Consider the following 15021-nt stretch of genomic DNA (forward strand, 5'->3'; position numbering starts at 1 on the left):
CTGTTGCTTTCGGTGGATTCAATATTGTCTGCCAAGACTGTCTGCCATTATGATGCGTGGGACTCAATTTTAATGCAAATTTCTTCATCATTGCAAAGATTATTGCATGTCAGAAAATCTCACAGAACACAGGTACAAAAAAATACACAAAATCAATCTAATTAATGTATAAGAAAAATTGTAAAAGTAAAAATTTTGAAAGGTTAAAAAAAACCAAAAAAACTTTCAAAATGGCCTTAGCTGCTGTATCGATACCTGTGTTCAATGACAATATCGGCACAGCAGCTAAGGTCATAGAGAGATTGGCACAAATTCTGGAAATTCATGCTGCAACGAAGAATGAAAAATTGCTGAGCAGCTCAAAGCTGTGTAACAAATACTGAAATCAAAATAAAAACGTTCCCATATCCAGCCATGGCCGGGGAGCTCAATTAGTCAGAGCATTGTCCCGACATGCCAAGGTTGTGGGTTCGATTCCTTGGTCAGAGCACATACATAGAACAACCAATAAATGCATAAATAAGTGGAACAACAAATTGATGTCTCTCTCTCTAAAATCAATAAAATTTTTTTAAAGTTAAAAAAAGAAAGGATAAACCTAGAAGTATCACTGTATCCTCACCCAAACCACAAAGCAACAAATGGGTTCATCTTAAAAAAAACAAAAACCAAAACCAGAGCCAGCAAGTGTACTGGTGCCATTCATCTTCAGTGACCTCGTCCCCCCTGCTTCTCAAACTTGAGATGTCAAGGGAACAAAGTTTTCCCAGTCATCACAACTTCTGAATACCCATAGATCTACCAAGGGAGACAGCTGACTTCTATCTCTGATTTTTGGAAATATTAACATAAAAACACACACACGAACAGGCAACAGAAAATAAAGAGATGGTAATACCTACAATCTCCAACCACCCAATCAAACTTACCGCTGATTTACTAAGCCACCTAAAGAGCCAAACCTGATTACTCTGCATTTGCTCTGCAAGGAGTGGAAAGCTAATGAGCATCAAGAGGACAAAGACTCAGATAGTAACATTTATTTACACACAGATGTTGACTCGTTTCATCTGTCAACTCCATAATGATCAGAAAGGCTTTTTAACAGACGCCTCAGTATACTCAAGGACAACACAACACAGAAAGAGGTTGCTGAAACCCAGACTCGCATTACTCAAAACGTTGTAGGCATTTACTGAAAAACGTGATTCGAGCAACCAGTTTATAAAGTTCCAATTATGCGAAGTTTACAGATTTCCCAATCAAGACCACACTGTTGATTGACTGCAACAGTCAACTAATCAGTATTCTCTACGGTGAGACCATCTCACCAAAACAATGGCAGGCCTGCAGGAAGAAGTCCAGTAAGAAAGGACCAGCCAAGCCACCGTCTCATTAGAAGGGTTACAGTTACCATGAGCCTGACAGTACTCAAGGAAAAGCTTCAAGTGATTTCAACCAATAGCAGAGCAGCTCACCAAGAAACCAACACGCTTCCTGAGGCTGAGTTCCCGGATCCCAGAACAGTTTCCCAATGGGTTTTACTTCTGTGGCAAGAGCTCCTCCTGGCTACTTGTAGCTCTTTCTGCTCCCACAGACGCTTCCTGCTCTTGGTTCACCAGGGGGCTCTCCCGGGCTATTCCAGGCAGGGGTGTATTTGGGGACCTTCTAAAGATGCACTTGGCTCAGGAGCCCATGGGGAGGAGAGGCGCTCAGACAGAATCGGGGAACATGGACACCAACATTTTGCTTTCACAGGAAGGCCCGCCTCTTTTCATCTTTCTTTCTCCCAAAGCACCTAGCACCAGGGAGTTGCTTACTGTGCCTTCAAAGGCAATAAAAAGAAGGAAGACGGGGACCTACACTTAGACACAAGCAGATTCGCAGGAAAAGGTTTTCCATTTTTCTGGACCTTTGTAGTGTCAGCATTTGGGGCTCTCCCTGGGAAGCCGCATTTCGGTTGGGCCGGAGAACATCCTGCGACCCCATGATGCTCGGGATCCCTGACTCCAGGTTAGGTCAACTGTGTAGTGGAAAACATGCGAGCCTTAGGGACAGGAAAGGCCTGGACTTCACGCGAATCGTCACTCATGGGGGGTCCCTGGGCTGGCCCCTAAGAATCTCATCCTGGTCGGGCCTTGGACTCCTCCTCGACCCGCAAGGGCCTGGTACTGTGATTTACGGTCTGAGGAATAGTTAGGCCTCGAAGGCCTGGCCTGAGATGTGTGCCCTCCGCACCCCGTGCTCCTGCCTTTCCCTCTCAGCGGCGGGGCCGAGTTTCCCGCCCCAAGGCCCGACCAGAGCCTGCTGGCAGTTGGAGGCGGTCGGGACCGGCCCCAGCAGGTTGGAACCGGTCTGGGCCGGGCCGGAGGAGGAAGGGGGGGAGGGAGAGGCCGCCTCGCGCTCTCCCTGCGCGCGTGACTCACGCTGGCCGCTGACGTCAGGCGTGCGCGCGCGGCGGGGGGGGGGCTCTACGTACGTGTAGTGCTGCGGTTTCTCAGGCTGTGCCTGCAGCACCTGAGCGGTAGCGGCCGGGGGCGCCGAGGAAGCTGCGGAGCCGCCGGGCCCGGGGCCCTTCGACATGGTCCTGTCTTCCTGCCTCTTCGCCGCTCCCCTTTTATTATTCAGTCTGCGCGGTCCGCGCCGAGGACTCAGTGCGCCTGCGCCGCGGCACGAGAACGTGAAGACCCCCCGCACGGGGGCAAGGGTTTCTGGGAGTTGTAGTCCTCGGTTCGGCTGGAATTTTACCGTCGACAGAGGGTCACTGCCGAAGTAACGGACCACAATACCCAGACGTCCTTGCAGACGGTGTCCCGGATGCTGAGGGCCCGCGAAGGCTTTTGGGAACTGTAGTCCGACCGCGTTTCTTCTTAACGCAGTCCCTGCTTCGTAGAGGTACTTTTCCTTGAAACTGGATCCCGTGGAGTAGATGGGGCCCAGAGCTAGGGAGGCCCTAAAAACTTCGGTGAAACACAGTTCCAGGTGTAATTTTACTGCCAAGAGTGTAATAATTACCTCGCCTCCAGACTCGGTATAGCTTGGGCTCAGTTTAGATGCAAGCCCCTAGCAGTGCTTAAGAATCTGGCATGGTCCGTTTGTACTGCAGGCACTGGGAGTGCGCCCACATCCTCAATTCCGCCGCGGGACTAGGGATTAGGAACGGAGGAAAGTCTGCCAGTTGGAAATCAGTTTGAGAAAGGTTTGCTGAAGAAGAGCTACACGACGCAATACTCGGTTCCCGCGTCTTTGGTGGGGGCGCTCCATAAACATTTAGCAACCCTGAAACCTGGAACTCCACGATTTGGTTCTCTTCTCACCTCAACACCTGGCCTGATCAACTTGTTCCCAGTACATTAGGGGCCAAGGGCGAATTTAATTTCCGTTTGGAATAGTCTCAGGTACACTGGCAAGATGCAGGGGCGTTGAGAGGCATAATACAGTGTCCAGAAGAAGGGTCCGGGTTTGAGGAAGTGGTGCGATTTATGATCCTCTAGTTTTCTTGCTCTGAACGTCAGCCTTTCTATTTGGGAAAATGTCTCGCCTTCCCGCTTCTCACCAGGGGGCTAAGTTTTCACTCTGTGGCCTTCGTAAAATAAGCCAGTCCTCCCTGGACCTAGGCATTTGATTCTGTGAGCTTTATAAAGTTCTTCGAAGATATTTTAACGCTGTTGCTAACTAATCAACCCATTAAAGAAACATTCTCAATAACCTTAGAGTGAGGGAGGATGGGGTGAATGAAAAACTTAATATTTAAGAATGACACACATACTTACTTTTATTTAGTTCCCAACAACTTCACATCAGAAGCCAAATTGTCAGCCTACAAAGTTGAGAAGCTGGTATTTTTCTTTTCTTTTTTTTTAGTTGATTTTTAGAGAGAGAGTAGGCAGGGAGGGAGGGAGAAGGAGAAACATCGATTTGTTCCACTTATTTTATGCATTCATTCGTTGCTTCGTGTATGTGCCCTGACCAAGGATGAAGCTAGCAACTAGCAACCTTGGATGATGCTCTAACCAGCTGAGCTACCCTGCCAGGATGAAACTGGTATTTTTTAAATAGGCTGAATGTTTTTGTTTAACCACTAGGGGCGTTGGAAGATGAAAAATTACAAAAGGACAAATAAAAGTTGAAGTGTATTTGTTTTAATTCCATTATTAAATCTCAGTAATTGGCTTATATGTTATCCCCAAAACACTCAAGTGTGATTTGAATGAAGAAACATAGTGCATAGTGCTAGATTTGAAGTAAGTGTACAGCATGAGCTTTAGAATAAGTAACTGTACTGACAGAATTGGGAGAGACCATCCAATCTGCTTTATTTACAAAAAAAAGGAAACCGAAACTCAGAGAGGTTAAGTAACTTGCAAAGAGTTACTCAGCAAGTCTGTGACAGAAAAGGAACTAGAACCGTTGTATACTCTGCACTGTTTTGATTGTATAAACATTTGCAGTTCTGCATTTCCTGTGTGGCCCCCCCCCCCCCCGCCGCCCCCGCGCACCCATTTAGGGGGGAAAAAAATCCAAAAAACGAATCAGTGTGACTGACAAGAAGGATAAACAATTTTCACCAATTGTCCTTAAATAGATGAATGTAAATCCACACCTGGTTGCTCGTGGAACACTTTTAGTTCCTCTGTAATAATTAGCAAAACTGAAAAAAAAATTACTGTCTCTCGCCTAGGAGGCGTGGGACAGACAGGGTTCTGGATCACCTCTAAAAACACTGGAATAGGAACACTGTTTCAAGGAGCCCATTCCTTCCCCAAGCCATGTGAGCAGTGGAAAAAAAGATGGCAGGGTATTTGTGTAGTTGCGTTTCAGAATATTTGACAGTCTCCGGCGAGGTCCCCAAGCCATGTGAGCAGTGGAAAAAAAGATGGCAGGGTATTTGTGTAGTTGCGTTTCAGAATATTTGACAGTCTCCGGCGAGGTCTAAGCGATGCCCTGTTTCTTTACACAGGTTCTGAGAGTAGGGCAGGAGCCTCCCTGTGCCTTGGTTTCTCCTGTCAGCGTGCGATGAATGAATTAGAGAGCTTTCCCCTGTCCTAACCTCTGAGCAGAAGGCAGAAATTAAAGTTGATTAAATGATCACACAAAAGCCTAAATATATGATTAATACATATTTTGAATGTTATAATTGAAAGGGCTGAAATAATGAGAGTACTTCGGTATCAGAGATTGGGCCAAAGACATTTGTGCCAGATACTTTTCCAAACTGTACTTTTTTTTTTTCCCTCTCACAGTTGATACTGAGAAGGGACTTCTGGTGTCACGAGTACATTTTTGAGGTATTTATGTGTAATAATTCTCTGAGTTGAAATCTATATGTAACTGATTTTGCTAAAATAAAAAGATTTTAATAACTTGAACTAGTCAGTGAACCCAGAGGAAAGATAGTGGCATAGAATGCCCAAGGCTCCATTTAAATTTCTGAGTTTTGTTTGTCTGGTCTTAACCTTAAACCTGCTTTGGTATTTTACATACTTGAATCACTGGAGTGCTGAATATTGCAACCCATCCAAGGCATTTATTTAGGCAAGGATAGGAATGAACATTTTTATACATTTGTCATGTTTCTACACAAGTCAATATCTCCAGGATATATCATTAAACACAGGGGCACATATTGAATATAGTTGTCTTATCTTTATTTGTTATAGACATGCAAATGTTGTTGTAGGACAATTCCCATGTTGGCTGTAGTAATTTCAATTTCATTCAGCTGAATTACATATTGAAATCACAAAGCATTTTGTGACGGCTGGCCTGGCAGCATACAAAACGGTACTTACAAAATCATTTATTGATATTTGTTTCTTTGTAGCTATTATTTGCCCCTTTCCATGCTACCAAACAAAAGAACTGATTTTTTGGTTAAAAGGTATGTGACAGATTTATAAAATACTTGGTAATATATGATTTACTGAATTCTAATTTTCACTTACACTACATTGTTCACTATCAAAATGTTAAAGTCAATGAAAACATTTACCTGAAATAGTTTAGGAGTTCTTGAATAAGACTTGGAAACAAAAACACAAATTGAAACTACCAAAATGTTAATGAAAAGTAATAATAGAAAACACATTTCATTTTGCAATGGAAAGTATTTACAAAAATTTTATTAACGTAATCTCTTCCTACATTGATTGCATCTCTCGATGCAAATAAGGTTAGTCTTCTGCCTATCCGGACTCTGTGGACCAGATGGGGACCAATGCAATTGATTTGCATTGACTTTCTATTGTAGAGCTTTGGAACCAAGGGAAGGATCCAAACATAGCCCAATTTCATCCAATGAGAAGAGCCGCTTACTGCTAAACTCTGATTCGTCCATTTCCCTTTGCTTTCGTCCAATCGTTGGGCCACTTTAACAGCCAATCAACGGCCTAGATATCCACCAATCAGAGAACACTGCCGAAGCACGGCCTTTGTGTCGGGGGATGTCAACGCGTCGGCGAAAGCTTCGACCAATAGAAAAAGTCGTTGGTGTATGCAAATGAGAGTCCTATGACGCAGAGACGCAGCGTGTAGCGTGGGTATAAAGGCGGAGGCATTGGGGGGGTCGGAGCAAAGCGGTTTGGGTGTTCGTTGGGACAGCTGTTTCGGAGTGCTGGGCGACTGCGGCTCTTTCCTGGGCAGCAGAAGCGGCGCGGCGAACGAAGAAGCGGCTTGAGACTTCGGCGTTGGGTAAGCCTTCATGGTTTTACCCGTGACTTGAGGACGCGCCAGCCGTTGATGCCGCGGGCCGTGGCCGTTGGGGGCCGAGTGCCGGCTGGTGCGAGCTGCTCGAGCCGCTGGCATCGGGTATGGGGTCGGCAGTTTTTCATCTGGGGCTTCGTTCCGGAATCGCGTCTCTGTCGTCTTTCATGCCGATGATTAAGAGGTCCCGGCGCTGGGTTCCGGGCAGCAGGGCCTCCGCCCGTCGAGGAGGGGAAGTGACTCCTCCCCGCGCTCCCCCTCCCGGGGGAGGCTGCTGCTACTCGCAGCCTGAGTCATTAGGGGAGGGGGAGGAGGCGGCACCTCCTCGGCCATCTGCCGCCGCCGCGAGGTGGGGCGCGAAGAGGTGGGAGAGCAGGGGCACTGCGCGGAGATTGTCCCATTTCTCTCACCCCAAACCCTGGCGAGCGCCGCGGCCATGGTGTCATCGATGTTTTCCCTTAGGTGAAAGAAAATGGCCCGAACCAAGCAGACTGCTCGTAAATCCACGGGTGGGAAAGCGCCCCGCAAACAGCTGGCCACTAAAGCTGCCAGGAAAAGCGCTCCCTCTACCGGCGGGGTAAAAAAACCTCATCGCTACAGGTAGGCAAAGCAGAGGGAAAACAATGACTCGGCGGCGCTGGCTGGCTGGCGCGGGAACGGTTCCTGGTAGGGCGCCGACGCTGTCAGTTAACTGGTGTCCGTTTACATTCTCCTCGCTCAGGCCCGGGACCGTTGCGCTTCGAGAAATCCGTCGTTACCAGAAATCGACCGAGCTTCTGATCCGGAAGCTGCCTTTCCAGAGGTTGGTGAGGGAGATCGCCCAAGATTTCAAAACCGACCTGAGGTTTCAGAGTGCCGCCATCGGTGCGCTGCAGGTGAGACGACAAAGGCCGCGGCGGGCGGAGGGCGAGAAGCCGGTTCTCCTCTCTCCGGAGAGAGTCTAATAGTGTGGCTCTTGTCCTCAACAGGAGGCCAGCGAGGCGTACCTGGTGGGTTTATTTGAAGATACTAATCTGTGTGCCATCCACGCTAAGAGAGTCACCATCATGCCCAAAGACATCCAGTTGGCTCGCCGGATACGGGGAGAGAGAGCTTAAGTGAAGGCAGTTTTTATGGTGTTTTGTAGTAAATTCTGTAAAATACTTTGGTTTAATTTGTGACTTTTTTTGTAAGAAATTGTTTATAATATGTTGCATTTGTACTTAAGTCATTCCATCTTTCACTCAGGATGAATGCGAAAAGTGACTGTTCACAGACCTCAGTGATGTGAGCACTGTTGCTCAGGAGTGACAAGTTGCTAATATGCAGAAGGGATGGGTGATACTTCTTGCTTCTCATGATGCATGTTTCTGTATGTTAATGACTTGTTGGGTAGCTATTAAGGTACTAGAATTGATTAATGTGTACAGGGTCCTTTTGCAATAAAACTGGTTATGACTTGATCCAAGTGTTTAACAATTGGGGCTGTTAAGTCTGACCATGCATCACTGTGATAGAATGTGGGCTTTTCCAAGGGTGAAGATACAAGTCTTAACCACAGTGTAACTTACAGTTTCCTTAAAAAAAAAAAAAAAAAGTAAACATGGCAGCTATAGAATACACTATGTGCATTTATAATAGCTATTTTATATATTGTAGTGTCAACATTTTTAAATTAAATGTTTTACATTCACATGTGGGGAGTCTTGTCATTAAGGTGTGTTGTAATTTAGGGTCCAGTTGGTTTTCTCCTAACTAGACTGCACTTGTTTCATAGTAGTAAAATGCTTTGCAAATTAATACCTTGCATAAGTCCTCATTCTACCACATGTTAACTAACCCTCTAGCTGATAATGCAACTATTACGGGGATTTTATTTATAAGGGCTCTAGAATATACAAGTTATTCACACCAGCATCATCTGTTACTAATATTTTGATCTAGTTAGTGCAGCTTTTTTTTTGTGTTGTGGTTGGTTTCATAACTAGGTTTTTTTCTCCCTGTACCAAGAGGAACCAATACCTGAGTTTTTCCCTTGTGGAGTTTGTATTATAACCCTTAGTGTAAACTTGCTGTGGGGGTGGGGCACATGGCTCCAGCTTACCTATCCTCTGCCTGTTAAGATGGTGTCCAGTTAGGTTACATCTGGTATATGGGCCTGGGAAAATCACTTTATAGAGATGGTCTTCCAAGTGGTTTTAAAACTTACCCTCCTATTGAAGTTTTTAGGTCAATTATGTATGTTGACTAAATTTACAAATAAACTTGTTTATCCAACTAAGTGTCAAAAACCTAAATTGAATGCACAAACATCCATTAATCTAAGTTCTTTGTATCCTGAAGTTTGAGTTTAGGTTGTTAGAAAAATAGTTAACAGAAAAATGTAAAAGATCCTCCGCTGTATTTGCAGTGTGAGCTTAAGATAAAATGTTAGTCTTCCCTTCATGTCCAGCAATAATTTGGGGTGTAACGATGTCCAAGGAAGGGAAATTTTTTAATACTAGGGCCCAATTAAGGATTTGTTCCAATGACCCTCTTAACTGTTTTATGGATCTTTTCATATAGCAAGTCTTAATTCAGAGGTGCGAGGCTTACTGGTCTAAGGCACCTTTTCAGTATAGAAAGTTTTCTTGACCAATGTTGGCTAGCAAGCAGCATTGTATATTAATATTAAGATGTGCAAAAGAGCTCCCCTCAGACAAGACGTGTATTTGAAGCTGTAGCAAGATACTGAAGCCCTAATAGCTTTTTATTTTTTTACTAAGGATTAGTTACACACCGAAGGGGATTGTGCAGAAAGGCAACCTTAGAATAGGCCTGGGAGTCTTGGTGACAATGAACCTCTACGTAGTTAAAGGTGGAGTCCAATGTGGTGAACTGGTTTTCTCCAAGGTTCAGAATAACCAGCTCTGGAACAACCATCCCAACAGTTGCCTCACATTGTGCATCTGAAAGACACAGTCCTAGATGTTGGTATGTGCCGTGCTCTGGAGTGTAGCGGTGTCTGAACCTGAGCAGGAACTTAGCTATGGCAATGGGTCAGCTCGTTGAGTTGTCTGGTGACCCACAGGGATGACAATTGAACCTGCATCCTAATGCAGAAGGTTCTTGGGTTTTAGCGGGCAGCTTGGAATCTGCTGCTGTAAATAGTGCAACTTGCACTTCCATACTTTGAGCGTTCTTAACCGGAAGGCAAAAATATTTTTTGGTTCCAGGAAGCTGGCCACACAGGATATCCCTGGGTATAGGCGATGGAACAAAGTCTGTAAGCAGAAAAGCAAGCAAAAGTTGGAGCTGCCGAAGGGATCCTGTGCCCTTGATGAATAGACAAAAATAAAGTTTTTGAGGTTGAGACTTAATGGTCGTCTTCATTCGAATGATAACATCACTTGCACAAAACTTCCTGTGGGGAGCTGTCCTTGAAGGGCTCATCTTGTGTGACTCAGCTCGGGGTGCACAGAGGGCGTGCAGGGACGAGACTGGCAAACCCGCTCCTGAGGGAGCGCGCGTCCCAGCTTGCTCAAGACAGTGCTGGTGTGTGCCAGCCGAACCCGTGTACCGGTAGTGCCTCTCTCCACTGTAAGCTCTCCCAGTTGGGCCAGACCAACATGGGCCAGGTGAGTGGAGGGCTGGAAGTGCCAGCCAGGGGTCCTGACGGCTCTGAGTCCCAGGAGATTACGAGCTGCCACCCTGGGCGTCCGGTCCCCCCCCCTACCGCCTCATCCTTTGGGTTAGGAGCACCCCAGGCACCGGTCCGAGGCCAAAGATGAACGCCTGCACCTTGCCTGGGTCCCAAAGCTGTTCCTCACCCTGACGGTGGTCTCACCTGCCCCCTGTGGGCATTCCTCAGGAATGTCACCAGCCTGGGCCACTCCATCCAGCTGCACTTGGCTTCTGGCCAGCAACACACAGCTGGCCTGCTGGCTGCCTTCCGGAGGGCACGGCGGGAGGCAGGCAGGCAGGAAGGACCAGGCCCCTGCCCACGTTGCCAACCCAAGTCCTGCAGCAGCCGCAGGGGGAAAGCTGAAGACGCCCTCTTGGGCCAGGCGGTTGGCCTGGTTTCCTCACCCTTGTGCCCGCAGGTCTGGGAATGAGCAAGGCCGTGGGCCAAGGCGGGTACAGCTGGGGTGGCTTCAACTGATGCACAGAGGCCCAGCTCAGCCTCCTAAAGGGCGCCTGCTCCTGTGACCCCACTGACCGCCCGGCAGCCCCGGCAGCGTGGGATTCCACCAAAACCCCTGTCATTCCAAGCAGAGTAACAGGACTTCTCCCGTGTCACATGTCCCCAGCTGCCCTGGCGTCCTCACCTGAGCGCCATGCCCAGTGTCAGGCAGCAGCCAGGGGGTTGGTCTGGCACAACCAGGGGAAGTACTTCTTAGCCGTGTGCCCCAAGCAGAGGACCCCCCACCACTGCCCTTCCCCAAGGAGGAAACGAAGAGGTTCTGCAGTCACCCCCTCACCAGGGGAGCAAGGGGAGGGGGCTTCAGAGAGGCTGAGGCTCCTGGAAGGGCTATGAGGCCACACACGACCTGGAAAGGGACACACGGGACGGGGGGGGGGGGGGCAAAGTCAGGTGCCAGCCTGGGGTCCTCTCCCCAGCAGCTGTCAGCTTTTGTGGGAAGCCGTAACTCTGGGAAAACAGCACTCGTGCCAGGAACAGGCAGGGCTCTGGGGAGAAGGCTGGTGTGCCACAGGCTCAGCGCAGGTGGCCCTCTGTGAGAGGGGGTGTGAGGGACTGCACACGGCCCCAGGGAGGGGGGTGCCTGGACTCCACTAGTCCTTACTCCCTTCCCAACCCCTCCGTGGGACACACTGGGCCGCAGGACCTTTCCCATAAGCTCCTCACCTCCTAGCATTGACCCACGAGCATTAGCAGAGGGGATGGGGGGGAGATGGGTCCTAGGCTCAGGCATCACGGCCTGCGGGTCCTACTGCAACGCTCCCCAGCACCCTGCCTCTGGCCAGTCTCGGTCCTTCTGCCCACCCCGGGTGGCTGGAGCCCTCTGCCGGCTGCAGCCAGTAGCTGGCATGAGGTGTCAGGAGGCATGGCCACAGGCCTTAGCTGTCGGCTGAGTCTTCTGAGTCTGGATGTCTCCTTGGCCACTGACAGGGTGGTCCCCAGCCTAGAGGGCAGGAACTTCAGGGACATGGTTGGGGCACCAAAGAAAGACGTGGCCTGTGGCTGTCCCCTCTTAGCAGGAGAAGCTCCTGGTGCTCCGAAGGCAAGGTCTCTGAAGACTCTGGGGGGCGCAGGCCTGGCCCGAACAGAGGCTCCCGTCACGTTTGCCGACCAACCTGTTGAATGGCCCCAGCAGCCCCGGCAGGGCTGGCTGGATCCGCTCCTGGCACATGTGGCAAAGAATGAGTCCAGTTCCCAAGAGCTTTGGTTACTGGCCTGGCCTCCCCGTCGGGCGTGTTCCCCGCAGGAAGCGAGGCCCCAGTGGTCCTGGAGAGCGGCTGTCCCGCCTGTCCCTTGCTAAGAGGCTGGGCTTTAGATCTTAACAGTTTAGTGGGCAGCGGCTGCCGCAGGTCAGGGTGCTCAAGGGGGCAGGGTGGTGGCTGAGAGGACGGGCTCAGGGTCAGACAAACCTCGGTTCAGGGCCCAGCGGCTGCACTTGGATGAGTTCCTCCGCACATCTGTGCTGCTTTTCCTCATCTGTAAAATGGGAAGAGAAACAGTACGTACCCAATAGGCTCGTAAGGATTTAATGAAATAATCTGCACAGATTCTGGTGATTTTTAAAATATCTGACGACAAAAGTCAAGCACACTCAGCAATCAGAACCAGCTCGGTAGTCAACAGCCGGCGCTGCCCGGCTGGCTGGGTGCCAGCCCCGATCCTGGGGCTGCACGAGGTCCAGAAGAGCAGTATCAATGCCTCAGAAGTGTTATCATCAACGTTGCAGAAAGGCAAGGGGGCTACAAATCGGGAGATAGGTTAACGCTCTGGGAACAATTACAAAAAGAACCTCCCAGAATGGGTGGAGGGGGGCCATCTGCTGAGAGCAAACACTTTCAGAGACCATGTGGGCAGATATCTGCTTGGGAGGTGTGGCTCCAAGTCCCATCAGGGAACCAGGCTGTGACCGCGACAAAGAAGCCAGAGCTGCACAGGACGTGCAGGCCTTCATTGGGTGAAGAAAGGCCAAGTCCGGCAGGGAGGGCCCGAGGGCTAAGAATTGGGCCCAGAGACAGACACAGCCCCTGAGAGAGGACGGGCGTGTCTGAAGCGCCCGTCCCGGTGGGGGCCAGGTCTCACCGAGGCCTGGACAAAGGTGCCTTGGTGACCTCTAGGCCTGCCTCGGCTACCAGGCAGCCGGCTGGTGGGGGCAGTGTTCCCCCGCCAGCGGGTATTCTTGGGAATTCTATCGTGACGCCTCAGTCAGAGTGACGGCCGGCTCTGGCTGGGCTGATGCAACGAGCTTTCCTTCTTTGTTTCTTTTGTTTTCTCTTTTATACAAGTGGATTTTTTGACCAGTGAAGTAGAAGACAGATCTTGGGGTGCAGGGTCTCCATTAAAGTGCCACCTTCCCCCCAACATCTGTGACATCTGGCCAGGAAATGGGAAGAAGGGTTAAAGGTTAAGGCAGACTTCCCAACAAACTTCATGTAACATGCTAGGTGGTTTTTAAAAACCGAATGTGGCCCTGGCTGGTGTGGCTCACTGGACTGCGCACAGGCCTGTGAACCAAAAAGTTGCCGGTTCAATTCCCAGTCAGGGCACATGCCTGGGTTGCAGTTCAGGGCCCCAGTTGGGGGCTTGTGAGAGGCAACTGATTGATGTATCTCTTGCGCATAGATGTTTCTCTCCCTCTCCTCCTCCTCACTTTAAAAATAAATAAATAAAATCTCAACTAAATAAATAAAAACTGCATGTAGAGCCAGCTCTTTGAGCATTAGCTCCCCTGTCTCTGCATCCAGGCCACTTCCTGAAAATAAACCCTTACTTTCTGTGCTGTAAAAACAAAACAAAACAAACAAACCAAGAAAAAGAAAAAAACACCCAAAACTGAGTGTAAACACATCTCCCAAATAAAAATCAATGTTTCAGAGTCCATCTTGGGCAAATGGAAGCATTTCCCTCTTTGATCAAATCAGGGTCCCCAAGAACAACTAAAACAATGATGACGGGTTAAACAAAAGTGTTTTCAAGCAAAATGAAACAATGTAAATTAAAAAAACAAACAGTATGTGGCCTTCGCAGCAGTCAGGATTCCCCCTCCCTCTTCTTCCTCAGAAAGCTTTTCCCTCCGCAGTGCCAGCGTCTGTCTCGGAGGCCAGATTGCGTCTGCCTCCAACCAGAACGCCCGCGCCGGGGCTTTTATCTCCCTGGCCAGTTGCACGCAGGAGAGTCCACTAATGTCTGTTGAACTAATGGAGGATTGATAATAATAGGAAACATTTATTCTGTGTTTACTAAGTGCTAAGTACTTTTTATAGCCTCGGTTTACAGGTGAGAAACTGAGGCTTAAACGGGCCGCTCATCTGCCCGAGGTCACACAGTAACAAGGGAAGAGATTTGGACTGTTGGACGTCAGAGCTGAGACGGGGCCCCAGGCGGGCAGCTCAGCTGGTTAGAGTTGCCCTGATACACCAGGGGTGCGGGTTCAATCCCCGTCACGGCACATACAAGAAGCAACCGATGAATGTATAAATAAGTGGAACAACAAATCAATGTTCTCTCTAATCAATACAAATAAAAAAGAAAAGAAAGCTGACATGGGGAAAGGATTCCTGCAGAAGGGGTTGCTTCGCTCCCCGCCGCGCCCACAGAGTGGTGCCTTGTCAGGAGGCATGGCCTGTGAGCTGAAATCGGTTTCTGCCAGCCCCAACATATGCTACCCGTGCCATACAGCTCACCCACCTACAGCGCACAATTCAGCGGTCTTAGTTCGTTCACAGGCAGCGGGACCACCACCACAGCCAATCTCAGAGCAGCTTCCGCACCGCAAAGAAAACGCGGTGCCGCTGGCTATCACCCTCCGTCCTGCCACCCACCCCCCTTTTCCCTCAGCCCTGCGCAGCCCTGCTCTGCCCAGCCTACCTGAGCGGCCGTGGCACGTCCTTCCAGCAGGGGCTGGGCCCGCGGCTGTCCATTGCCACCCTCCTCCGGCCCTTCGTAGCTAGGAGATGTGACAGCGTGTCCGCCCTAGAAAAGGAGCCTGGAGAAAACGACTCCTCGGTCACCACCAAACTTGGCTCCATCGCTATTTACACCGAGTGTCACGCTCTTAGAGACCCAGGACCAGGGGCTGGCGACCTCTCTCAGCTGCAGGACTCTTGGGCTTCAGCGATCCCTTTGGGACGCCAGGTCGGCTGGGTGGCAGCTGGTTGTCTCTG

At 49.4% G+C, this 15021-nt stretch overlaps 2 protein-coding genes across 2 annotated transcripts in view; one reads left to right on the forward strand and one right to left on the reverse strand.

Annotated features, from left to right (window-relative positions):
- UNK (unk zinc finger) overlaps window positions 1–2620 on the reverse strand; it is a 28176-nt gene extending 25556 nt beyond the window's left edge. The window contains exon 1 of the mRNA XM_054593293.1: window positions 2480–2620. Coding sequence (XP_054449268.1) covers window positions 2480–2583 — 104 coding nt within the window. The 5' untranslated portion in view covers window positions 2584–2620. The remainder of the gene's footprint in view (window positions 1–2479) is intronic.
- A 3955-nt stretch (window positions 2621–6575) lies between these two features.
- LOC129086585 (histone H3.3A) lies at window positions 6576–8283 on the forward strand. The gene is made up of 4 exons (XM_054593187.1): window positions 6576–6690; window positions 7165–7302; window positions 7424–7577; window positions 7671–8283. Exons 2-4 carry the CDS (start codon window positions 7175–7177, stop codon window positions 7797–7799), a joined length of 411 nt encoding a protein of 136 aa, XP_054449162.1. The 5' UTR covers window positions 6576–6690; window positions 7165–7174; the 3' UTR covers window positions 7800–8283.
- The last annotated feature ends 6738 nt before the right edge of the window (window positions 8284–15021 follow it).

Source organism: Pteronotus mesoamericanus, unplaced genomic scaffold (assembly GCF_021234165.1).
Source record: "Pteronotus mesoamericanus isolate MK-2021 breed Mesoamerican mustached bat unplaced genomic scaffold, CSHL_Meso_final scaffold_408, whole genome shotgun sequence".
Classification (NCBI taxonomy): Eukaryota; Metazoa; Chordata; class Mammalia; order Chiroptera; family Mormoopidae; genus Pteronotus; species Pteronotus mesoamericanus.